Source organism: Vipera berus, assembly GCF_964194415.1.
Source record: "Vipera berus genome assembly, chromosome: Z".
Lineage (NCBI taxonomy): Eukaryota > Metazoa > Chordata > Lepidosauria > Squamata > Viperidae > Vipera > Vipera berus.
This window is the reverse complement of record NC_138205.1, coordinates 126,183,908-126,210,306: the sequence shown is the minus strand read 5'-3', so window position 1 is coordinate 126,210,306 and position 26,399 is coordinate 126,183,908. Positions and strand designations below refer to the sequence as shown.

Genomic DNA, 26,399 nt, shown 5'->3' with positions numbered 1-26,399 from the left:
TGTTAATAAAATGAACTTAGGTAGGGATTGCGGCTGGAAGCCAAGTAGGTGCAATCTAGCCCAAGAGAATGAGCAGGTGGTCTTCCAGGTGCCAATGTAGTGACAGGCAAATTGTGCAGAGCAGAGGAAGTCTCACCCCATCTGTCTCTGATCATTCTCCCAAAATAATGTCTCATAAATGTACATGGAGAGATTTGCTATTTGATGGAACCTGACACCTTCTTAGCATCCAATAAATGCATTATTAAATTGATTCCTTTCTATCCCTCTCCCTCCCTTCTCCTTCCCGCTCACTGGCCTTTTCCACTTTCTCTGAATCCTTCAAGACTCTCCTGGGTTTTACTTCAGGCTCTTTGGAAAATTCAGTGAAACGTAAGACCAGCCATGGAAGCGTTTTCAGTTTCCGTCTACGCAGCAGGGAAATGGGTTCAGAGGCAGAGTTTGCTGATGATGATATTAGCACGGTCGGAGACAGTGAAATCCATCATGGCTCACTGCTAATTCTGAGGAACGGGAGACGGCTAAGTGCACAGAGTCAAGGGATTTATAGCTCTCCAATCTACACATGTAACAGCAAAAGGAACAGCTCGGTGGACTGCAACGGAGTGGTGTCGCTGATTGGCGGTGGAGAAAGCTTGGATCCAACCACTCCAACTGATGTGTTGTTGCCACCAGTCATTGCAGATAAATATGGAACAGCTGACACGGTGGGTCTACCTTTATTGTTGCCTTGTCCTTTGGATTGCCTTTGTCAGCTGCCAAGCTCATGTAGCTTGCCAATGAACCATAGACTGTGACTTACAGAAGCTTGACAGACAGACAGACCAACAAAAGAAGACATGTGGTAAAAATAGAATATTTACAGAGCCTTGGTGAAGATATTTATATATATATAGCCCATGGCTCGTGGGCTGAGCTAGGCTTGATAGATTATGAGTTTATTGAAGAAATACTTCTGGTAGTTACTGGGGATCGGGATTAAGAATTCTATCCGTTTTCTCTCCAGATGTTATATGCAGATGTCAGGTCCTGATGTTGCAATCTAGATCCTTAATCATTATTAAGATTTGGCTTAAGATGATGATTCAGAGGTCAGAAACTGCTAAAAGTGCTTGCCCCTTGTCATCCTTAGGAATCAGCAGTCAAAACATAAAAAGTTGTTGCATTCATTTGTTCTCCAGTAAAGGTAGTCCTCAAATTACAACAGTTCATTTAGTGATGATTCAGAGTTACAAAAGGATAGGGGGAAAAAGACTTTTGACTGGTTTTCCCACTTAGGACAATTAAGCATCTCCATGGTTATATGGTCAAAATTCAGGCACTTGGCAACTGGCATGTATTTATGACAACTTGCACTATCGTGAGGTCATGTGATCACCATTGGTAACCTTTCCAGCTGGCTCCTGCCACGCAAAGTCAATTGGGGAAGCCAGATTTGCTTAACAATCACATGATTCACTTAACAGTTGCAATGACTGGCTTAAGAACAGTGACAAAATAGATCACAAAATGGGGTGAAACAATTGTCTTGCTTAGCAGTAGAAATTTTGGGCTCGATTGTGCTCATAAATAGAGGTCTAAGTTGTTGCTGCCACTGGGTTGGCTGTCTCACCTTTAGTAAATGAGCCTTGGTGGAGCAGTGGGCTAATGCCTCCTTAAGTAACACCAGCTGCCTGCAATTAGTGCAGGTTCGAGTCCCACCAGGCTCAAGGTTGACTCAGCCTTCCATCCTTCCGAGGTAGGTAAAATGAGGACCCAGATTGTTGGGGGCAATTAAGCTGACTTTGTAATAATGCCACTTGGGGTGTGTGTGAAAGCCCTAATAAGCAGGCATATACACAGAATGAAGGCTACTGCTAAGCTTGTAAGCCGCCCTGAGTCTTCGGAGAAGGACGGGATATAAATGGAATTAAAATAAAATAAATAAATAAATGTTGCTTTGATTTAACTCTTCTTCAGACTGAAGAAAGACAGTGTATAGCCTAGGGGCGAAAGTGTTGGATTGACCCAAGTTTTAGTCCACCCTCAAGGACAGCGCCTCAGAGGGTGACGTGACAGTATGTCAGCCCAACATAACTTTCTGGGTAACAATAAAGGAGAATATCTGTAGCTCATGGTTGACATGAAGGGTCCTTGGTGTTCTCTGAGCTTCCTTGTTTTCTTGCAGACGTTTCATCAAACTAGTAACATCATCAGTGTTAGTAGGGAGTGGGGTTTCTGATCAAGAAGAGAATTAAGGAGAAACTTCCTGAGAGTGAGGACAATGAACCAGCGGAACAGCTTGCCACCAGAAATCGTGGGTGCTCCATCACTGGAGATTTTTAAGAAGAGACTGAACAGTCACCTGTCTGAGATGGTGTAGGTTCTCCTGCTTAAGTGGGAGGTTGGACTAGAAGACCTCCAAGGTCTCTCCCAGCTCTATTCTATTCATTCTGGGTTCTTTTGGGGGGGGGGGAAATAGGAGGAAGGAAACTTGAGTTCCTGAACAAAAGGGATATAAATCTAAATATAAATACATAAGTAATATGTTCAGAGCTCCAGGGCTTGATTCCATGTTTCACTGATCTTGGCTGCCTAAATTGTTCTCTGGCCTTGATTTGTGGATGTTGTTTACATTTCAACTATCCCTGCTTATAATTCAGTGTGGATTTGCTAGTGCAGCAGAATTAAATATTCCTCAGGGATGAAGGCAGAAATGTTGAATCATAGCGATATTATTATGAAGGGAGAACCCATGAACAGACACAACAGTAGAGTGAAAAAGAGAATACAAAATTGTGACACTTGTTAATATTACAACTGGCTAACTATCTTCATGTTCTCGTGATTCTATTCTGTTTAATTCTATGGAAATGCTCTCAGTTAATGTACAGCTGTGCATTCTAATACAACACAAACCTATTTTATATATTATTTTATCATGGAATAATTCACAAAAAGAGGAAATTGCTGGTACATGATTACAGAGAGATAACCTGGAGAGGATGTGTAATTACTTGGAAGTTCTGCTGGAATTGTGAAGTGTTGGTTCTCTGTTAGGATTTTGTGGAAGTTTTAACTTCATTTGAAGGAAACCATAGGTCTTAAGCCAATTGAAAGGCCACCAGCAGCAACATGAACAGACTGGAGCCATGTTTCTCAAACTCAGCTGGCTGGGGAATTTTGAGAGTTGGTCCACACAGCTTAAAGTTGCTGAGGTTGAGAATCACTGGAGTAGACGACAGATCATATCTTCATGATGCTTAAAATCCAGCTTTGTCTTTGAAGAGGTCGCCCAATACACTAAGGAACCAACTTGAAAGAAAAAGTTTTTGAAGGCCTGAAGTGATCTCAGTGACTTCTGACATCTGTTGGCCATCACCAACTGACCAGATGTACTCCAGAACATGTCGGATTGTGCAAGCTTTAGGTAGTTACAGCAGTTCATTTAATGACTGTACAAAGTTACAACAGCACTCGAAAACACAACTTATGGCTGTTTATCATACTTACAACTGTTGTAGAATCCCCATGGTCATATGATCAAAATTCAGATGCTTGGCAATTGGCGATGCATGGGTGAAATTTACAGGTTTTGTAGTCCATCACAGTCCATGAATCCTAAGTGGGATACACCAAAATAAAAATTCAGAGGGAAAAAACCTGAGCTAATATTTCCTTCTAAGATGTGGACCATAAATTGTCATTATCAAAACAGAGTTGGTAAGAAGATGCTGATATTACAGCACTGCCCAATGTCTTCTACTCAACCTACAAAGGAGTGTACAGCTGATGAGTAATCTTCTATTAATATGTATATTTATTAAAATGTTCACTGGACCATATCAGGAGAACACCAGCAGCTAAATAGCAAGTACAGTCACCCTTCAGTTTAACTCATATACTGCTGTTGTTTCTGCAAGCAAAGACGGCTAAGGTTCTTCCTTTTCACTTCAATCAGCAGGAGCTGAGAATCCTCAGCATTAGTAAAATGGATATTGGTCTAAATCCTTTGGAAGCTGCTGAGAATATTATCCCCGATTCTTGAATGATGTGTAAATTTGCACAAAAATAGCTAATGCAAATGGTGCTAATTATGGCTTCTCCTCAATTAAAATTGTCTTCAGAGAGTATGCCTACCCTGGATCCCATATCAGAGATGCAGTGGTTGAAGCATCACAGCGGAAAGAACCAGATTCTCACTTCAGAGTTCAATTAGCTACTTTATTGCTCGTGCTTATTTCACAGGAATCTTCCCAGAATGGCACTCGGTACCTGGGCCAGACTAGTGTAGTTTCAATGGCATCCAACTGGGGTCAGATCTTGTCCCTACATAAAAAGTCTAAACTAATTCCCCTCTTGACTCCTCCCCCTGACTCAGCAGGTCTTTCTCTGATAGTTGTATTCTAATTCTGTACAATATGGTCCATTTAATATTCCTGCTGTGGGCTAAGCTGTCTGCCCTTGGCTACATCTTGTTGCCCTGTCTCCCAAGTCATTCTCACATATCACTGTTTCCTGCCAATAGGTGGGCCCTTGTCTGGGTCCTTCTCCAAACACCACTATTGGAACTGACCACAGAAGAAGGAAAAACCCCTCGTTTCCTTCTGAATCCTCATGCCTGGTTAATTTTATTTGTTTGTATCCTGACTTTATTATTTTTACAAATAACTCAAGGCTGTGAATGTACACTTTCCTCCTCTTATTTTTCCCACGACAAACAATCCTGTGAGATAGGTTGGGCTAGAGAGTGACTGGCCCAAATTTACCCAATCAGCTTTCATGATAAAATGGAACTAGAACTCATGATCGCCTAGTGATTCGCCCAAAGTCTTCCAGCAGGCTTTCATGCCTAAGGTGGGACTTGAACTCAAACTCCTGGCTATTGGCCAAAAGTCATCCAGTCAGCTTTGATGCCTAAGGAAGGATTTGAACTCAGTTTTCCATAGTGATTCGTCCAACATCACCCAGTAAGAGTTCATACTAAGGCAGGACTAGAACTCAAGGTCTCCTGGTGATCGGCTGAAAATTATCCAACTGGCTTTCATGCCAAAGAGAATTGAACACACAATCTCTCATTTTCTAAACTGGTGCCTTAAATTAATAGTATTGAAAGCCACTGAGAGAACCCAAAAAACCAGGATACTATCCGGGCTCCACCAGAGGTTATCCACAAATTTTGGTGTGTTGTTGGAATCTCAACAAGTGAACTGCTTAGACTATTTTGGCAAAGGTAGCCCTCTGTATGATCTTCCTCAATTTATGTGTCTAAAAAGAGGTACTGTTGTGATTCAGGGTCAGCCTGTGGGTTCGGCAGTTGGGTCGGACGACTCAGAGGAGGAGGAGGGGGGTGTTGAAGAGCTTGCTGAGGATGGCCTTGAGGCTCTGCAGAGCCCTCAGCCAGGCCCCTCCCACCTGGTCACGACGGAGACCCAGCTGTGTGAGCCTGACAGCGTGGATGAAGATGACCCACAGCTGGCCCTGTTCAAGGACGCCCGACGCAGGAGGCAGTCAAGCAGGAGTAAACAGAGGAAGGCAATGGGGCACCTCGGAAGGAGGCAGAGAGAAACCACGCCCTGAACTGTATAAAAGGGGAATGTGTGGGAGGGCTGGTTTGCTGAAGGCAACCGCTTGAATAGTCTTGTTTCATAGCTCCTGTTTCATGGTTGGTGTCTGTTTTATGTTAATAAATTTGGCAGGCTTTATTCCAGCCTCTTGCCGTTTGTAAAGGGGTTGTCCCTGCTTTTTCTGCAGGGCCGGTAGCAGGCTGATACAGAACAGGTACAAAAAAACCCCACCCCTCATTCCCACTCAAAGTATTTTGATGCAAATTGCATATGGATCAATTGTTCTATAAATATGTAAGCAAAAAAAAATTCACATGGAATTTATCTTAATAAGGCAATCTTTATTGCCATTTCCAGTAAAATGAAGCCAATAGCTTTATTGTTTACACTTGTGCTTAAAACTTTATAAAACTAAAATATTAATAAAAATTAAAAGTAGAATAGAATAGAATAGAATAGGATAGGATAGGATAGGATAGGATAGGATAGCATAGGATAGGATAGGATAGGATAGGATAGGATAGGATAGGATAGGATAGGATGGATAGGATAGGATAGGATAGGATAGGATAGGATAGGATCGGATAGGATGGATAGGATAGGATAGGATAGGATAGGATAGGATAGGATAGGATAGAATAGATTAGAATAGGAAATGGAATAGAATAGAATAGAATAGAATGGAATGGAATAGAATAGAATAGAATAGAATAGAATAGAATAGAATAGAATAGAATAGAATAGAATAGAATAGAATAGAATAGAATAGAATAGAATAGAATAGAATAGAATAGAATAGAATAGAATAGAATAGAATATGGAATGGAATGGAATGGAATGGAATGGAATGGAATGGAATAGAATAGAATAGAATAGAATAGAATAGAATAGAATAGAATAGAATAGAATAGAATAGAATAGAATAGAATAGAATAGAATAGAATAGAATAGAATATGGAATAGAATAGAATAGAATAGAATAGAATAGAATAGAATAGAATAGAATAGAATAGAATAGAATAGAATAGAATAGAATAGAATAGAATAGAATAGAATAGAGCTGGAAGGGACCTTAGAGGTCTTCTAGTCCAACCCCCTTCGTATGGCTTGACTCCCTCTTCCTTGTGGCAGACCCTGAGATATTGGAACACTGCTATCATGTCACCCCATACTCTGTCTTTTCATTAAACATATATATATATATATATATATATATATATATATATATATATATATACATTTATTTTTTCTAAGTTAATATTGAGTAGTATTCTGGTGTCTTACACTTTACTTCTTTTCTTTTTTTGAAAAAGGTAAATAATTTTTTTAAAAACAATCTGCATTACATTGTTGTTTGCAGCTTTCTCTGGCAAAAAGTTTTGAATTAAACATTTCCCACAATACATAGTTTTTAATATAAATCTATGGCAAGCTTTCTTAAAACTACATTTATTAAGCACAGGTGCTTTTTAACATGAAGTTTTCTGATGTAAGCTCTTTTTTCTGCCTTTGCATAATGATTATACATATAAATTCATCGCACATTGCCTTTACATAAATTATGGGGAAATTTTTCAACAACAGCTGCCTTATCGTCTCCCCAGTCCTATTCTATGTGATGTTAACAATATCTTTTAAAAACGCTCAGTATTTCATTGAGAGTCACCTTTGAAAGCCTCTTTGATTTTTATGAGTTCATTACAGTTTTATAAATCTTATTACTTGCATACATTTCAAAATGTAATGTTTCCTCTTAAACTCTGTTGTTTGTGAGTGTGAGAAAGAACAAAAACGCTTTTGCTAGTTTATTCTGATTGTTCCAGTTTCCTTAGCCTACGTTGGTCATTGCTTCATTTTGAGCCAGCAGTGATAAAGATGGGAAATTTTAATTCCATTTATATCCCGCCCTTCTCCGAAGACTCAGGGCGGCTTACAAGCTTAGCAGTAGCCTTCATTCTATGTATATGCCTGCTTATTAGGGCTTTCACACACACCCCCAAGCGGCATTATTACAAAGTCAGCTTAATTGCCCCCAACAATCTGGGTCCTCATTTTACCTTCCTCGGAAGGATGGAAGGCTGAGTCAACCTTGAGCCTGGTGGGACTCGAACCTGCACTAATTGCAGGCAGCTGGTGTTACTTAAGGAGGCATTAGCCCACTGCTCCACCAAGGCAGTTGCCATTTTGATTTCTGATCATACTGGAAAAAATAAAATGGTAAGTGGTTATTTTTGCAGCTGCCACGGAAAAGTAATACCATCCACAAATAATGATGGACCCTAAAAAGAATACCCCTTTATTACCAATGGTGTTTGTTTCAGAACAAATGGGGGAGGGGAACCAAATTGAAGATTTTTTTTTATTGGTGAGTTGATTTATTGTTGGAGATTTTTCCTGACAAGTTTTTTCTCTCCCTTCTCCGTCTGCAATGAACAGAAGAAATGAGAAACATGCTATAAATTAGTGCAGGGGGTTTATTAAAAGATATATATTTAATGAAAAGACAGAGTAGGGGGTGACATGATAGCAGTGTTCCAATATCTCAGGGTCTGCCACAAAGAAGAGGGAGTCAAGCCACATGCAGGGGGTTGGACTAGATGACCTCAAAGGTCCCTTCCAGCTCTATTCCATTCTATTCTGTTGCAGGCCAACCAGCAGGGTTGTTGTTGTGGGGAGGAGAAAGTATTAGGTATGTTCCCCATGATGAGTTATTTGTAAAAAACAAAAGCATGGTGCAAACAAACAAAATTAGTTATTACCCCATCTCGGATCCAAGGAGAAGTGAACCATATTTCCTGAAAGATCTTTTGGGTTTAGAAACATGTGTTTGTCATAGTAGAGAGCATTCTATACTTGACCCTTTGGAATTTGTTAAAATGGACAGTTGTCTGATCGTTTTAATTCAATATGAAGCATGAGCCAAGGGAAAATTTCTATATAACTTTGGAGCTGTGCATTCTTTTTTTTTACTCTGTTGGTACACAACTTCCTTTCCACATAATTTATGCTTGAGTGGCCTTGTGCCAGCAGCCTTTTCATCAGAGGAAATGTCTTCCAAAGTAGATTTGTGTTAAACAGTTCAGCCATCTTAGACATATCGGGCATACCTCCTATTCTGCAAAACACAGCACTTGCCTGCCATAGATCCACTCCTACAATTACTACACCTGCTAGCATCTATGTGTCATTTAGAAACATTAGCAAAAGTGGAGTTTGGAAAAACAAAGATCTCCTACTTGCCAAAATGACAGATGAATATATTCAAAAGGCACCACAGGGAACTCTTAACCACCACAAGAGAACAAAAACGGAGTTAACTTTAGCAAGCCTGGACTCTTTCCTAATGATTTCAGGGGGGGGGGGGGTAGGAGGGTAACCTAGATTTGTCCATTAGACAACATAACTATATATAGGTAGTCCTCGACTTACAACCAAATTGAGCCAAACATTTCTGTTACTGAGCAAGACAGCTGCTATGTGATTTTTGCCCCATTTTATGATGTTTTTTTGTCACAATTGTTAAATGAATCACTGAAATCGTTTAGTCGGAAACACTGTTGTTAAGTTAATCTGTCTACAATCCTCCAGATGTTGTCAAGCTCCAGAGCGTGGTTAATAACAAGAGATTCTGGAGGACATGATCCACACAACATCTGAAGTGTCACAAATCCCTATTCCTGCAGCTTTGACACAAGCAAGATCCCTGAAACACATTATTTGATTGTTTAATTGAAATCTTCACGAGCTTCTTGTTTATGGAGTATTTCTTGAGTTGGGTTAGGTTACCTTCTGTAGATGGATGGTCTGGCTTTTGGATAGGACATTGATTTTTCCTTCTTTGTCTATTGGGCAGGATGTGGTAAGTAGATGAGACAGAGTAGTGAATGAGGGTTATTAGTCTTTCTGGGCTACAGTCTATGATTCTGGTGTCCTCCAGGCTGAAGTTCTGGCTCTTATTTTATTTATTTATTTATTTATTTTATTACATTTATATACCGCCCTTTCCCGGAGGACTCAGGGCGGTTTACAGGGTAATTATCCCTATGCTGCTGCTGAATGATCTAACCCAACAACCAGGGGGAAGATTAGTGTGTGTTTATCAATTATAGATCGCTGCCCATTTTCACTTCAGTCATAATAATAATAATAATAATAATAATAATAATAATAATAATAATAATAATAATAATAATAATAATAATAATAATTTTATTTATATACCGCCCTTCTCCCGAAGGACTCAGGGCGGTGAACAGGGCAAATATATCAAAAATACAAAAATACAAAAGTTAAAAGAAAATTAAACATATGCCCGACTAAAAACAGTCAATACAAATATTAAAAATGACCATAAAACCCAACCCATCCCCCATCAGGCCAGGCCAGCTTGTTCAAATAAATGGGTCTTCAGATCGCGACGGAAGGAGCGAAGGTCGGGCGCCATCCGGAGCTCAACCGGCAGCCGATTCCATAGCTCCGGAGCGCCCACAGAGAAGGCCCTCCCCCTGGGGGCCACCAGCCGACATTCTCTGACCGGTGGCACCCTGAGGAGGCCCTCTGTTCATACCAGAGGTTTCACTTCTTTGGAAATACTGTAGATGTGGGAATAAAGGCAAACCAATGAAAAAAAAAATAAAATCTTATTCAGGCACATAAGATATGCTTTGTGTAGCTTACATACACTATTCATGGGATGTGTTTCTTGACCCAGACCTCCATTTCTGAAGACCTGAACAAGAGGCAGCTTCTGTCACCCCAACGTCTTTCAATGGAACATCCTGAGGAACGCTTTCATAGGCAACGTGCTGTGAGTGCTGTCAGCATCATTACCAGTGCCCTGGAAGGTAAGACTTCCCTGTGATACTGTACCTAGAACAGACATCTCCAAATCTGACAACTTTAAGACTTGTGGACTACAGCTCCCAGAATTCCCCAGCTACTGTGGCAGAGCGAGGAATTCTGGGAGTTTAAGGTTCCAAGTCTTTAAAGTTGCTAGGTTTGGAGACACTTGACTAGAATACCACAAATATCATGACACAGGCAGTCCTTGACTTACAACGGCTTGTTTAATGACCATTAAAAATTACAACGGCCTTGGAAAAAGTAATTTATGATTCGTACTCACATTTACAATCATTGCACCGCTCTCCAAGGTCATCATGTAATTGTAATATAAGCACTTGGCAGCCGGCTCGCATTTATGACCGGTTGCAGCATCCCAGGGTCACAGGGTCATGATTTGTAACTTTTCTTGCTGATTTCTGGCAAAGGACACCCATTAGGGAGAAGCTGGTTCACTTAATGACCTTATAATTCATTTAGCCTCCACAATGGTTCTCTTAATGATTGCCATAGAAGTGGTTATAAAATTGATTTAGGGTCACGATGACTTATAATGGAAATGCTGGTCCCGCTTGTGGTTGTAAATCGAGGACTACCTGTATAGAATAGAATATCAGGTCATGCACCACTTTGCGGATTGTTTGCTGAATGTATCAGCCTTCCTCTAATCTAATAGCTTCCAGATGCATTGGGACTACAACACCCAGAATTCCTAGGCAGCATTTCTTAAGCTCTGGGGGTTGCAGTCACAGCGCATCAGATGGATGTGGGGAATGTGTCCTAAATGAAAGCTGCTCTAAGAGATCTTTATTTAACCTTTGGGAAAGAAATTCTGCTAATCTCCTCTTAATAGGATTTTGTATTGTTTCATTCAGAAGCAATGTTTGGTTAACTCCTAGCAGCTCAGAATTACACAGAGCAGTTGTACAAATATCGACTTAGAAGTAAGTAAGTTACATAATATGGTCTGAATTTAATCACTTATTATAGTGTGGAAATTGCCTTGCAAAGTGCATAGATACCATTGTTGTGGCATACTGCAGGTTATTTTGGTGATGACACACAACCGTTAGATGCTCCCCTTGTCGGTGATTCTCTGGATACTTTTCACACCAGATAGCTTTGCCCTTCTGAATGTATGTAATCAACAGCTGGGAAAGAGCACAGGTAGTGCTCAACTGACCACCACAATTGATCCCAGAACCTCTGTTGCTAAGACAGTTTTTAAGCCAGTTTCGTTTCTGACCTTCCTTGCCACAGTGGTTAACTGAATCATTGCAATTGTTAAGTTAGTAATGTGGTTGTTAAATGAGCCTTGGTTCCCCATTGATTTTGCTTGTTGGAAGTGTTGAAAGAAAAGTCTTCATCAGGGTCCAGTCCAAGCCGGGAATAAACAACATGGCGACTGTTTTAGAAAGAAGGTTGTAGTTTATTGAAGAGGAGAGCCAGACAGGAAGATGGCTCTGGAAGAAAAGAGAGTGAGCACATGTAGGGAGTGGGGTTTTATACCCTCTGGAGCCTTTTGTTTGGAGTTGTTCCTGTGGCATGAACTTTGGCTTGAGTCTGAGTGTGTCCCTTTGGCACTTATGAGTTTATCCTATTATGTCCTGTCTTAAGAGTTTGGGTGGGGTATGTAGGTTTTAGGTGTCTTTGTCTTATTAATCTTCTAGCTTCAGCCTTCCCGAATGGTTTACATCTGCATTTCTACAGAGCTGGTTTCTGCTTGGGGGAGGGAGACTTGGGGATATTAAGAAAAAAAGAAACTGGGCATGTTTTTCTGCCTCTTTAAGATCCTTTGAGGAAATATATTTTTCTGCTCTTTTAATATTTCCTTCTCTGGGGGGCTGGCTTCCCACAGAAGTCTGCAAAAGACAACCACATGACCCGGAGACACTGCAACTGCCATAAATATATGCCAGTTCCAAAACGTTCAAAATTCCAAACTTTTGATCAAGGACTACCTTACACATACTGCACTGCATATTGGCACTTCCTTTCCAGCCACAGTTTCCCAGGGGTAATTTTGTACCCAGTCTACTTAGATGTAAAATTGGTAGAAATAAGGGCAAAAAAGACGGAGGCATTTAGGATTGGCTCTGTGCCAAGGCTATGGAAATTATAGCCCTCCGGATGATGCCCAATTATCACTCTTAGGAGTCCTGCCCAATGGAGCCAATAGCAGACAATATTAGAAGTTGTATTTTAGCAGTGTCTGAAGGCATACGGATCTTTATTCTTTTTTCTAAACCAAGACAAGGCCTTCAGAATATTGTGGCTTCAATTATCACATTCTTGAAAACATATCCTAACTCTTTTGAAATTTTATTGCTTTTTTAAATGAAAGAAACGCATCCAATTCTTTTTTCAAATGCAAGATAATTAAGTAAAAAGAGCAAATACAACTTTGGCATATATTCATATGAACATGTAAGTCATCTCGAGAAATTAAAAATGTAATATTTCTACTCAAAAAGACAAAGGTACAGCTAATCCTTAGGTTACAACAACAATTGGGACCAGGATTGCTGTCACTAAGTCGTGTGTTTATAAAGTGCAGAGTCACGTGACTACATGGTTTAGTTTAGTTCTTGTTGCCATCCTAATCCCAAGCTGCATAAGAAGCAAATTGCAGAAGAGCAGGCAGAACTGGGGGGGGAGGGTTAAGTGAGTAATCTGTCTACAGTTGTAATGTTACCAAAAATGTTACCACAACTCCTCTTGAATTGTGTTGATCCTTTGTTGTTGTTGTTAGCTGCGAAGTCATGTCCGACCCATTGCGACCCTATGGTCAACGTTCCTCCAGGCCTTCCTGTCCTCTACCATCTTCTGGAGTCCATTTAAGCTCACACCTACTGCTTCAGTGACTCCATCCAGCCACCTCATTCTCTGTCGTCCCCTTCTTCTCTTGCCCTCCACCTTTCCCAGCATTAGGCTCTTCTCCAGTGAGTCCTTCCTTCTCATTAGGTGGCCAAAGTATTTGAGTTTCAACTCCAGGATCTGGCCTTCTAAAGAGCAGTCAGGGTTGATCTCCTCTAGGACTGACCGGTTTGATCGCCTTGCAGTCCAAGGGACTCGCAGGAGTCTTCTCCAGCACCATAGTTCAGTGTTGATCCTTACCTGGTTCCAATTTACTACTGAACTTTAATTGACTTGATACTTGGGTATAAGCTTGAGCAACAGATCTTCTGAACTGCAAGTTATGGTCCTGATGTTCTGCACCCGACACAAATGGTAGGAATCCCAAGTAAGGAGCATAGGACTTCTGGGGCAGGGAGGGTGCTAGGAAGGCCTAGCCCACTATACGTGTGTCAAAGAAGGCTGGAGAGGATTGGGGGGGTATTGCTGGTGGGAGTGATTTACTACAGCAAATTGTGAGTTTTCCTGGTGGTTTCCCCATTGACTTTGCTTTGGGGAAGCTGGCAAGAATGTTGCAAATAACAATCATGTGACTGCAATTGCTGAAATTACAGGGATCAGTTGTATCCCATTTTTTTAACACCACCTTAATTTGTAATGGTTGCTAAACAAATGGATGTAAACCAAAGGCCACCTGCAATATTTTAAGAAATTTTTTTTTTGCTCATACAGGTAAGAAATATCAGCATTCAATTTTCCCCTAGGGCAACAGTTACTGTATTAAAAAGGTAAAGGTTCCCCCGCACATGCGTGCTAGTCGTTTCCAACTCTAGGGGCCGGTGCTCATCTCCGTTTCAAAGCCGAAGAGCCAGCGCTTGTCCGAGGACGTCTCCGTGGTCATGTGGCCGGCATGACTAGACGCCAAAGGCGCACGGAACGCTGTTACCTTCCCACCGGAGTGGTCCCTATTTTTCTACTTGCATTTTTACGTGCTTTCGAACTGCTAGGTTGGCAGAAGCTGGGACGAGTAACAGGCGCTCACTCTGTCACGCGGCACTCGGGATTCGACCCGCCAAACTGCCGACCTTCAGATCGACAAGCTCAGCGTCCTCACCCACTGAGCCACCGCGTCCCGTTAGTTACTGTATTACTGGATACCAAAATACCAATTGGATACTAAAAGCATCTGATCCTGAATAGGTTGAAATATATGAATGTAAATGAATAAATAAAATCTACTGAAGACTGCAGTAAATGCATTTATTTCCTTTCCTGCATCCAACTACTGCTACTTACCCCACCACATGCTCTGTTCCTTCTTACTTAGAGCTTGAGGAATCTCAACAAAAATGTCCTCCTTGCTGGAATCAGTTTGCAGTAAAATTTCTCATATGGGATTGCTGCCCAATGTGGCTCTTGATCAAGGAGAAAGTCAAGTTCATCATTATGGATCCTTTCAGCGACCTCACAATCACCCTTTGCATTGTGATGAACACACTCTTCATGGCCATGGATCACTACAAGATGACAAAAGAATTTGAGGAAGTGCTCAACGTTGGGAATCTGGTACGTAGGTCATGCTTCATGTGTCTTGCTTCCTTCCTCCAACTGATAGTCTTCAGGTATGCTTGAGCCACGTCTCCCAGAATTATTTTTAATCATGCTCTGGGAATTACTATCTCAGCGCATCTGGTTAGGAAGTGAATAATTCATTCCAACAGGAAGATAAATGAAATGACATGATGGAGCAGATCAAGAGCCTATGTAACCCAGTTGCCTATATTTAACAATGGTCAGTCATATGGCTTGGGTGTGTCTTATTATTGTCATCTCTGTTCACAAGGCATAGATTTATCAATTTGCTTATTTTTATTTATTGTTAAATGTATATGGCTGCTCACCTCACCCAGAATAACAGAGTTGGAGGGGACCTTGGAGGTCTTGTAGTCCAACCTCCTACTCAATCAGGAGGCCCTTTATCATTCTGGACAAATGGCTGTCCAATCACTTCTTAAAAATCTCCAGTGATGAAGCACCCACAACTTCTGAAGGCAAGCCATTCCACTGATTTTTGTTCCCCCTACCAGGAAATCTCTCCTTAGTTCTAGGTTGCTTCTCTCTTTGGTTAGTTTCCATCCGTTGCTTCTTGTGGAGCAGTGGGCTAATGCCTCCTTAAGTAACACCAGCTGCCTGCAATTAGTGCAGGTTCGAGTCCCACCAGGCTCAAGGTTGACTCAGCCTTCCATCCTTCCGAGGTAGGTAAAATGAGGACCCAGATTGTTGGGGGCAATTAAGCTGACTTTGTAATAATGCCGCTTGGGGCCCCCCCGAAAGCCCTAATAAGCAGGCATATACATAGAATGAAGGCTATTGCTAAGCTTGTAAGCTGCCCTGAGTCTTCGGAAAAGGGCGGGATATAAATGGAATTAAAATAAAAAATAAAAAATAAAATTGTCCTGCTTTCAGTGCTTTGGAGAACAGGTTGAATCCCTCTTCTTTGTTGCAACCCCTCAAATATTGAAACACTGCTATCATGTCACACCTAGGTCCTCTCTTTATTAGACTAGTCATACCCAGTTCCTTCAACTGTTCTTCATATGTTTTAGCCTCTAGTCCTCCTGTGACTCTGGGCAGGTAACAAGGTTGAAAATCCCCCCCCAAAAAAGTACAAAATAATTTTTAAAAGTTCCACAAAAGTTATTAAAAAAGAATAAAAGTGTTTAAAACCATTAAGACCATGCTATTGTTTTTATGCTAGTAGTATTACTATGGGCAAGATGCAATTAGTTTTAGGAAGAAAAAAGGGGGGGAAACTGAGGCAAAATTCTGCACTTCATGTAATGTTAGCACATCACCATCCTGACCCATGTAGCTCCTAAAAAGGAAAATAAACAAAAAGATGTTGCCACAAAGAGATGGCGCTTTAGCTATATAAGCTAATAACAGCTGATTACTTCCTATTAAACCTTCTTCCTGTTTTTCCTGTCCTTCACAGATGATGAACAGCCAAAGTTGCAAAATTGTGACCTAATTTAAGGGTTAAAAAAGTGTGCCCCGTGGGTTGCAAATGCCTATCGTCCCTTGAGACCTCACGTAATGAGGTGGGGGTCAAAACTATGGAATACTTTTTGCAGTTTGATTAAATGACAGGTTTTTCACCACTTATATAACTTTGAAGGGCATTAACTGTAAATAATAGTTGTGAGTTTAGGTTCCTTGATGCTCTCTCTGAGCTCGATTGTTTGATTGTTTTCTTGAAGACGTTTCATTACTCATCGAGATAACATCAGTCTACCGGTAGCTGGATAATTGTTGGATAATGAAACATCTGCAAGAAAACAGCCAAGCTCAGAGAGCACCAAGGATCCCATAGTTCAACTCTGTATTACAAATATTGTCTTCTATTGATAGTTGTATTTCCAAAATTGCTGAGATGTTACCAAATGCAGGAATTTATGCGGTTTATGTGAAACAGGATCACTCTTTTTACATAACCCCTAGCAGACATCGGTGGTTATATATAGAACATAGAATCACAGGGCTGGAAGGGACCTTGAAGATCTTCTAGTCCAACTCTGCTCTCAAGGCAGGACACCTTATACCATCTCCATCAAATGTTTTCCACTCTATTTTTGAAGACCTCCAGCCATGGAGCACTCACGATTCCAGGAGGAAAGCTATTCCATTGCTTAATTGCTCTCACCGTCAGGAAATTTCTCCTTACGGTTCTCTCTTGAACAAGCTTTCACCCATTGCTTCTTGTCCTACCCTCAACTGCTTTGGAGAATAAGTTAATCCCTCAAGTACTAGAAGACAGATATCATGTTCCCTTTAACCCTTCTCTTCATTAGGCGAAATGTTCCTATTTCTCTCAACTGGCCACCATACAATTTAGCTTCCACACCCCTGATCAACTTTGTTGCTCCTCTCTGCACACTTTCCATCTATGGTCTCAGCATCTTTTCTCTATTGTCGTGACTGGAATTGGACCCAATATTATAAGTATAGTATCAGCATAAGGGATTTTTGTGCAGGTAATGATAAATTAATGAGATATTAAGATTTCAGGGTAGGTATTTGGATGAGAAATAAAGGGCAATGGAATACATGCTCAAGGAAGGCTGAGTGCTCCAAAAATAAAACGATTGAGCGATTGTGGTGGAAAAATAAGGGATAAATTATTTCTGAGCCAAATATATGGCCGTCTTTAGATTATTTAAAAAATCCTGTGGTATAGAGGATGGCCAGTGGTGCCTTCCCCAAATGCAACATAAGCTGTATCCTCATTAATCTGGGAAACCACCCATACATAACAAGGCAATCCTGCTTACGCTGAATATCCTGTTTCTTTTTGCAGATCTTCACTGGTATTTTTACGGCTGAGATGGTGTTTAAGGTTATAGCATTGGATCCATATTATTATTTTCAGCAAGGCTGGAATATTTTTGACAGTATAATTGTCACGCTAAGTTTGATGGAACTAAGCCTTTCCAGCATGGGAAATGTTTCTGTGTTACGCTCCTTCAGACTGGTAAAATATTTTACCTTTCTCTCTTTCTCTAAGACATAAAATGCAAAGCCTTTGCAATCATTTTAGCAGGATTAAAATAAAATAATAAAATAAAATTGCATACGGGGTAGTAAAGGTAGTCCTCCACTTACGACCACAGTTGAGCCCCAAATTTCTGCTGGTAAGCAAGGCTATTGTTGAGTGAGTTTTGCCCCATTTTACTATCTTTCTTGCCAGTTCTCAAGTGAATCACTGCAGGTGTTAGGTTAGTAACATGGTTGTTAAGTGAATCTGGCTTGTCAGAAAGTTACAAAAAATGATCACATGACCCCGGGACATCGCAACCTGCATAAATATGAGCCAGTTGCCAAGCATCTGAATTTGGATCAGGCGACCGTGATGCTGCTGCAAACTGTGAGAAATGAGCATTAGTCATTTTTTTTCTATACCATTGTAACATCAGATGATCACTAAATGAATGGTTATAAGTTCAGGACTATCTGCACTTTATCTCCTTTCTTGCATTTGGCATCTTCTAAGTCCTTACCCATGTTCTCCATTTCATTCATATTCATGCAGTGGACGACTATACTGATGTAATTGTACTATAAAAGGTAAAGGTAAAGGTTCCCCCGCACATGCGTGCTAGTCGTTTCCGACTCTAGGGGCCGGTGCTCATCTCCGTTTCAAAGCCGAAGAGCCAGCGCTTGTCCGAGGACGTCTCCGTGGTCATGTGGCCGGCATGACTAGACACCAAAGGCGCACAGAACGCTGTTACCTTCCCACCGTAGTGGTCCCTATTTTTCTACTTGCATTTTTACGTGCTTTCGAACTGCTAGGTTGGCAGAAGCTGGGACGAGTAACAGGCGCTCACTCTGCTACGCGGCACTCGGGATTCGACCCACCAAACTGCCGACCTTCTGATTGACAAGCTCAGCGTCCTAACCCACTGAGAGCACAACTGGTTAGCAGCAGGTGGGCAAATGAGGAAAGATTACAAAGCGCAGTGAAAGCAAACTATTGACTCAACTTGCCCTGGTATCTCAAAGGGCCTTAAAGCTACAACTCATCTCCAGGGTACCATGTTGATGTAGACAGTTTGACATATGATAATTATGGCTGAACTCATTGTGCTCTTTTCAAAACAATTTGCATCGCAAATACTAATTTATTTCAAATAGTTTTATATCAGAGGGCGCAATGGCTCAGCGGTTAAAGACACTGAGCTTGTCAGACAGCCTAGGTCAGGGGTAGGCAACCTTGGCTCTTTTATGACTCGTAGACTTCAACTCCCAGAATTCCTGAGCCAGCCAAGCTGAGGGGAAAGGGAGAGGTTTCCAAGCTGAGCCATGCTGGCTGAGGAATTCTGGGAGTTGAAGTGCACGAGTCATAAAACAGCCAAAGTTGCCTACCCCTGGGCTAGTTTCAAGACCCGAGCACTGCCTGGTGGAGAGAACTCCCACTAGCTGCCTCAGCTCCTGCCCACCTAGCACTTTTAAAGCATGTAAATGGGAGTAAATGAATAGGTACCACTCTGGTGGGAAGATAACAGTGTTCCATGCACCTTGGCATATAGCCATGTTGGTCACTTGACCATGGAAGAATCTTTGGACAATACTGGCTTCTTCGGCTAAGAAACAGAGATGAACACTGCCCCCTACAGTTGGACAGGGAAAACCTTTACCTTTAGTTTTATATCCATTTTCATGTTAATCACCTCAAAGCAATGTACTGAGAGCAGTAACAATAATCCAAGGTGCAAGTGCCAAGGTAGAGAAGGTTGATCTACAAAGAACATCAAGAAATCCGTCTTTTAGTCCTAATAAATGCAGGACCACCTTATCTGATGATCTTTGTCATTACCCAACCTTTAAGAGAGGACAGCGATCAACTAGGTATCCTAGTCCCAAGCTTTGGCATTCTTTAGATACAAAGGCCTTGGTTTATAATGGGATTGTTGTTAGCATCACTAAGAGACATGTCTGTAAAGCCTAATGTCATGTGGCTATGTCACTTAGTAACAGCAATTCTAGCAGCCCTAGTTGTTTTTGTTAAGTGAAGCCCTGCAGGTCCTTAAACTAGGATCTGATTTGACTGCAACTTCCTGCTGGCTTCCCCATTGACTTTGTTTGTGGAAAGCCAGCAGAAAATGTTGGAACTTGCAGTCACATGACTGTTGCTCAATGTGATGTTGTAAGCGTGAGCTAGGCACTAAGTGTGGGGATAAGAGGGATAGCCAGAACTATCAGAACCTGTTATAAGTATCATTTGTTCAGCATTTCCATAACTTTGAATTGAACAAATTGTTGTACGCCAGAAATGCAACCTTTGAACCTGGCTTCATTCATGTTTGCTTCAGCACACTTCAGTGTAGTTGCTATATGCATCACCTATGGTATTCAGACAAAGCCTTAAGATAGCCCCACATATAGTGTGTTATAGTAATCTTCTACTGTATAAATGCTTAGAACTAGGTTATCCAAAGGATTTAGTTCATGCCCACATTGGCACTTGTGGGTAGAGTAAGCAAGCTGTGGCCCATAGCTTGCATCATGCCCTCAGTCCAATCTTTACAGCTCCATTAGATTGGAATGCTTATTTCTGGGGAGTAGGCAAAATCAGAATGTTTGCTCTTTGAAAACACTGCAAGCCCCCAAAATAGGTATGATATAGAAGCAGTAAATAAAGTTTTCCTGAAATTTTGTTAATCTTTCAGTGGCTTCATAGATATTTCTGCAGATTTCTTGGCAATAGTAGAGTAGTGGTTTGCTATTGCCTTTTTTCAACATTTTTTTTCTCGACTTTCCACTCTGAAGAGCTAAAGACCTTTTTTTGCAGTCTCTCTCTTTCAAGCACTAGCCAAGTCTGACTCTATTTAAACTTTTTGAGAAGAGACAAGATTATCTAGATATTACCAACTAATGTTAGCACTTCACTTTTGAACCTTGGTCCAAATGAGCCAAACGCCTGTCCACTCATTCCTGTTCAGGTTGTAACTTCATTGTCATATCTCCTATAGACCCTCAAACTACCTGCAAATCTCCCCCTCTCCCATTGCTTGCCTTTTACTAAAGCTTCTGGAGATAGGATATGACTTTCCACTCGATGAAGATAAGAGGGTTCATTCAAAGCACCGCTAATTGAGACAGGTGTGAGGGTTGTCCCAAAGATGTGAGAGATAGGTGTGAAAATTATGCCTGCCACATGCAGATTTGGGATGCCGTTTGTTTCTTTTCCACCTACTAAGGGTTATACATGAACTAAAACAGAGGATGAAGGACAGAGCCACAGAACTCTTACACTTGTTTTTAATCCGCACTAGCTCTTCATCTTCTTTACAGGGGGTCCTCAAGTTAAAACCAAAATTGGGCCCAGAATTTCCGTTGCGAAGTGAGACAGTTCTTAAGTGACTTTAGCCCCATTTTACAACCTTCCTTGTCATAGTTGCTACATGAATCGCTTCAGTTATTAAGTTAATAACATGGTTGTTAAGTGAACCTGGTTTACCCATTGACTTTATTTGTGAGAAGGTTGCAAAAGGGGATCAGGTGACCCAGGGACTTTGCAACTATCGTAAATATGAGCCAGTTGCCAAGAGTCTGAATTTTGATCATGTGACCATGGGGAATGCTGCAACCCTTGTGTGAAAAATGGTCATAAGTCACTTTTTTTAAGGGCTGTTGTAACTTTGAATGGTCACTAAATGAACAGTTGTAACTACTTGTATATTCCACCCACCCACCCACCTGTCATCTATTAATATCATTCAGTGCTCCTTGTTCTTCTCTAAGACTTAGTTATGTTTTTATGCTTTCTTTTCCCCCCCTTACAGCTAAGGGTCTTCAAGCTTGCAAAATCTTGGCCAACATTAAATACGCTTATTAAAATAATTGGAAACTCAGTGGGAGCATTGGGAAATCTTACCCTTGTTTTAGCCATCATTGTCTTCATTTTTGCGGTGGTCGGGATGCAGCTCTTTGGAGACTTGTACTACAAGAATGTCAGCAGAATCAGCAGCAACGGAATGCTACCACGCTGGCATATGAAGGACTTTTTTCATTCTTTCCTCATCATCTTCCGCATCCTTTGTGGAGAATGGATTGAAACTATGTGGGACTGCATGAAAGTCGTTGGTCAGCCACTGTGTCTCCTGGTGTTTCTGCTGGTCATGGTGATTGGAAACCTGGTGGTAAGTACTGCAAAACATTTTGGGGTGGGTGGGGTACATTCCACATCTTTAATACAGCTTCTAGTTTCCAGGGGTTGGCTACAGGTAGTCCTCGATCTACAACTACAATAGGGCCCAACATTTCTGTTGCTAAGCAAGACATTTGTGAGTTGAATCCCATTTGCTAGCAAGTCATAAGTGAGTTGCCTCCCATTTTCTGGCCTTTCTTGCCATTGTTTTTAAGTTGGTCACATGGTTGTTAAATGAATCTGGTTCACCCATTGACTTTTGCTTCTCAAAAGGTCACAAAAGGTGAACACGTGACATTGGGACGCTGCAACCGTCATAAATATGAGCCAGTTGCCAAGCATCCAAATTTTGAACCTGTGACCATGGGAATGCTGCAGTAGTCATAAGCGTTGAAAACAGTCATTTCAAAAGTGCTTTTGTCAGTGCTGTTGGAACTTCAACCGGTCACTAAACGAATGGTTGTAAGTCGAGGATTATCTGTACAAGAATTACTCTAAGAATTTCATGGCTAAAAGATGGGACATAGTTTCTTCAGCAATCAGCAATCTTCTATGCCAGGGGTCTTCAAACCTGGCCCTTTTATGACTTGTGGACTTCAACTCCCAGAATTCCTCAGCCAGGCATGCTGGCTGAGGAATTCTGGGAGTTGAAGTCCACAAGTCATAAAAGGGCCAAGTTTGAAGACCCCTGTTCTATGCATTGCATAACTACTTCTTCAGTCAGTTACAAAGATTTGTAGGTATTGCAAACATAAAATCTTTCCAGAATGATTGTGAATGAGAAAAAAAATAGAATAAATGTATCCTTGATGGTTGCCAGTCCTGAGGATTCTCCCTCACAATCCTTGTCCTGTTCTAGGAAACTTACTTCCAGTAGGAAAAGTAAGGACGGAGATTATGTCAACAGGTGAACTGAGGGAAAGCCTTGTCAGTATATGACATATGCTCTTTGGGAATAATTTTAACAGCCATCTCATCCTGGATTCAGATAGTACCAATGGATCTATTGTCTTGTCTTATAATTGATGTTACAGCTGTATGTTGCACTCATATTTCTGCTTTTGAAACATAGCACAATGTGTTAAGTGTCTGGGGCAGATATTTTACTTCAGTGTGTTCTGAGGTTATTAACCTGCCAGGCTGGTGGCTCAGTGGGTTAGGATGCTGAGCTTGTCGATCAGAAGGTCGGCAGTTTGGCGGGTCGAATCCCGAGTGCCGCGTAACAGAGTGAGCGCCTGTTACTCGTCCCAGCTTCCCTAGCAGTTCGAAAGCACGTAAAAATGCAAGTAGAAAAATAGGGACCACTCCGGTGGGAAGGTAACAGCGTTCCGTGCGCCTTTGGTTTCTAGTCATGCCGGCCACATGACCACGGAGACGTCCTCGGACAAGCGCTGGCTCTTCGGCTTTGAAACGGAGATGAGCACCGGCCCCTAGAGTTGGAAACGACTAGCACGCATGTGCGGGGGAACCTTTACCTTTACCTTAAGCCAAATCTAAAATGGGAGCAGTTACTGTAGGGTAGATGATGAGGCCTCTTCCAAAAGTCACATTACTATTTAGAACACATTGTGCCTCAATTGATCACAGTATATTTGTATGTCTGTATGACCAAGTGGTTTTACTTACCGTGTCTGGAGAGTAACAGATCATCAAAGTTTACATCAACTTTGCCTCTGCAATTGGAACCATCTCTGGTATGTTAAGAGATTGAGGTGCTCTCTGAGCTTGGTTGTTTTCTTGCAAATGTTTCACCACCCAGACTAGGTAACATCATGAGTAATGAAACATCTACAGGAAAATAACCATGATCAGAAAGTACCCTCTCATCTCAGCCCTGAGCTACAAATATTTTTCTTTATGTTATAGTTTGCCAGAAAAACAAATATTTCAACGAACATCACCTAGAGTAAAATCCAAGAAATGCAAACAAGGAGCCTATTAAGTCATAAGAAATGTGGGGGGAAAGAAGCATTGGACTTATGCAGGTACAGAACTACAGGTAGTTCTCAATTTACGACCACAATTGAGCCCAAAATCTCTGTTGCCAAGTGAAACAATTGTCAAGAGAATTTTGCTCCATTTTGCGACCTTCCTCGCCACAGTTGTTAAGTGAATCACTGCAGTTGTTAAATTAGTAACATGGTTTTTAAGTGAATCTGGCTTCCCCATTGACTTTGCTTGTCAGAAGGTCACAAAAAATGATAACAAGACCTTGGGAAATTGCAATCATCATAAATAAGAGCCAGCTGCCAAGTGTCGAATTTTGATTACATGACCACGGGGATTCTGCAATGGTTGTTAAGTGTTAGAAACAGTTATAGGTCAGCTTTTTCAATGCAGTTGTAACTTTCGCTGGTCACTAAAGAATAGTTGTAAGTCGAGGTCTACTTGTATTTCTCATATTGATAGAGGAAAATGAATAATTTAAAGTAGCTTCATTTAGCATGCAATGAAGAATGTTTTTAGGTAAGGATTTATCTAGTGTCTTAATAGCTTCTGCCAGATTTAAGCCAGAAAAGTCTATCACCATCCATGTTATGCCTCTGTAGAATTCGAGCACATATTACAGTCCTGTGGAATCACATCTAAGGAAAGCAGAGCTGGTGTGATTGAATGTGTGGCTGTCAGCATGTATGAAGGACATCTCCCACCAATCATTGCACCTTTAAAGTATAGGTCTGTCAAGATTTGTGAACTAGGTCTGTGTTGTGGAAACCACTAGCAGGCCTCAGACAGGAGATTCAGTATAGAATAACTTATCTGAGCTTGAATTTAAGATAACATGCAATCATCTGGGTGATAACGCTTGTGGCTCTCAAAACATCTTGGCAGTTCTGAAACCTTGGTGTAAATGTGTACTTCCTGCTGTCCAATCTGGCTCCTAACAACACTGTACTACGGCTGCCAGTCTTCAGTCAGATGGTGTGCATCGTTCCTCTTGGAGAGTATCTTGACCACAGCGTCCAAATTAGGGAGTGCGTGGCACTCTTTTGCAAAGTCATGTTGCACCACTATAATCGATGCTTTTAGAGTGTCATGGAAAAATGCCTTGAGATTCCTAAAGGATATGGAGGAGTGATGCATTCACAGGGAAAGGGGATCCTTATCCTTTAATGATGTTGGCAATTGGGTTTTGCAAAACGGCTTAGCCGGTTTCACACGAGAATAAGTATCATGGAGGAAGCTACAGTTTGGTGAGTTATGAAGAACAAAGAAGGGTCTCTGCAGGATTCCCAGCCTTCTTGAATGATTGCCAACAAATTGCATCCCATGAGCTGACATAACAGAGTCACGGGGTGCCCCTGTTTGATCTGTGAAGTGATTTTGTAAATGGATAATAGGCTTGGTTGACTGGGTGGGAGTGAGACAATGAGATGGCTGTAGGAATTATGACCTCTAAGGCATTGGGCTAAAGTTTCAGTCCTGTTCATATGAGACCACGGATTATATTATTTCTAAGCAAAGGTGGCAGATGAATGGAGTTATGTGATTCATTAATCATGCTTGAGAATCTGGAATTTCCTGTGTCACCATTTCATACATGTGGGTGTGATTGTGAACATTGCCAGGAGGTCAGAAATGCTGGACGTATGTCAATGGAGAAAGCCAATCTTCTGGGGGGAAAAAATCCTTCCAAAACAATAGACAATCCACTGAGTTAGCTGCTATAGCTTGGGAGTAAAAATGAAAACAATAACAATTTTGGCTTATTCATCAGTGGAGTTTTTTGTTGTGGTTGAATTTACTGCATATAATCAAGAAGAGAACCAGCCTAGAACTAAGGAAAAATGTCTAACAGTAAGAACAATTAATCAGTGGAATACCTTACCTTCAGAAGTTGTAGGTGCTCCAACACTGGAGGTTTTTAAGAAGAGATTGGACAAACATTTGTCAGAAACAGTACAGAGTTTCCTGCTTGAGCAGGAGGTTCGACTAGAAGGCTTTTAAGGTCCCGTACAACTTTATTATTCTATCCTCCCTTTTCTCCAAGAATTCCTCCAATTCTTTGGATCAACTGGGCTGAGAGTCAATGGTGGCCAAATTCAGTGAGTATCCCTGGCTGATGACAGGAATCTGGCTCTCCTTGGTCTTAGCCTAGTGATAGGCAACCTTGGCTCTTTTATGACTCGTGGACTTCAACTCCCAGTATTCCTGAGCCAGCATGGCTCAGCATAGAACCCTCTCCCTTTCCCCTCAGCATGGCTGACTCAGGAATTCTGGGAGCTGAAGTCCACCAGTCATAAAGCGGCCTAGGCCAGGGGTAGGCAGCCTTGGCTCTTTTATGACTCATGGACTTCAACTCCCAGAATTCCTGAGCCAGCATGGCTCAGCATGGAATCCTCTCCCTTTCCCCTCAGCATAGCTGACTCAGGAATTCTGGGAGTTGAAGTCCACGAGTCATAAAAGAGCCAAGATGATTAAGGGGCTGGAGGCTAAAACAAATAAGG

General features: G+C 41.4%; 1 protein-coding gene across 1 annotated transcript in view; it reads left to right on the top strand.

Moving 5' to 3' along the window:
- LOC308678418 (sodium channel protein type 5 subunit alpha-like) overlaps positions 1-26,399 on the top strand; it is a gene marked incomplete at its 3' end in the record, with an annotated part of 408,240 nt that overhangs the window by 209,234 nt on the left and 172,607 nt on the right. The window contains exons 12-16 of the mRNA XM_081345599.1: positions 327-707; positions 10,258-10,390; positions 14,572-14,810; positions 17,602-17,775; positions 21,587-21,943. Coding sequence (XP_081201725.1) covers positions 327-707; positions 10,258-10,390; positions 14,572-14,810; positions 17,602-17,775; positions 21,587-21,943 — 1,284 coding nt within the window. The remainder of the gene's footprint in view (positions 1-326; positions 708-10,257; positions 10,391-14,571; positions 14,811-17,601; positions 17,776-21,586; positions 21,944-26,399) is intronic.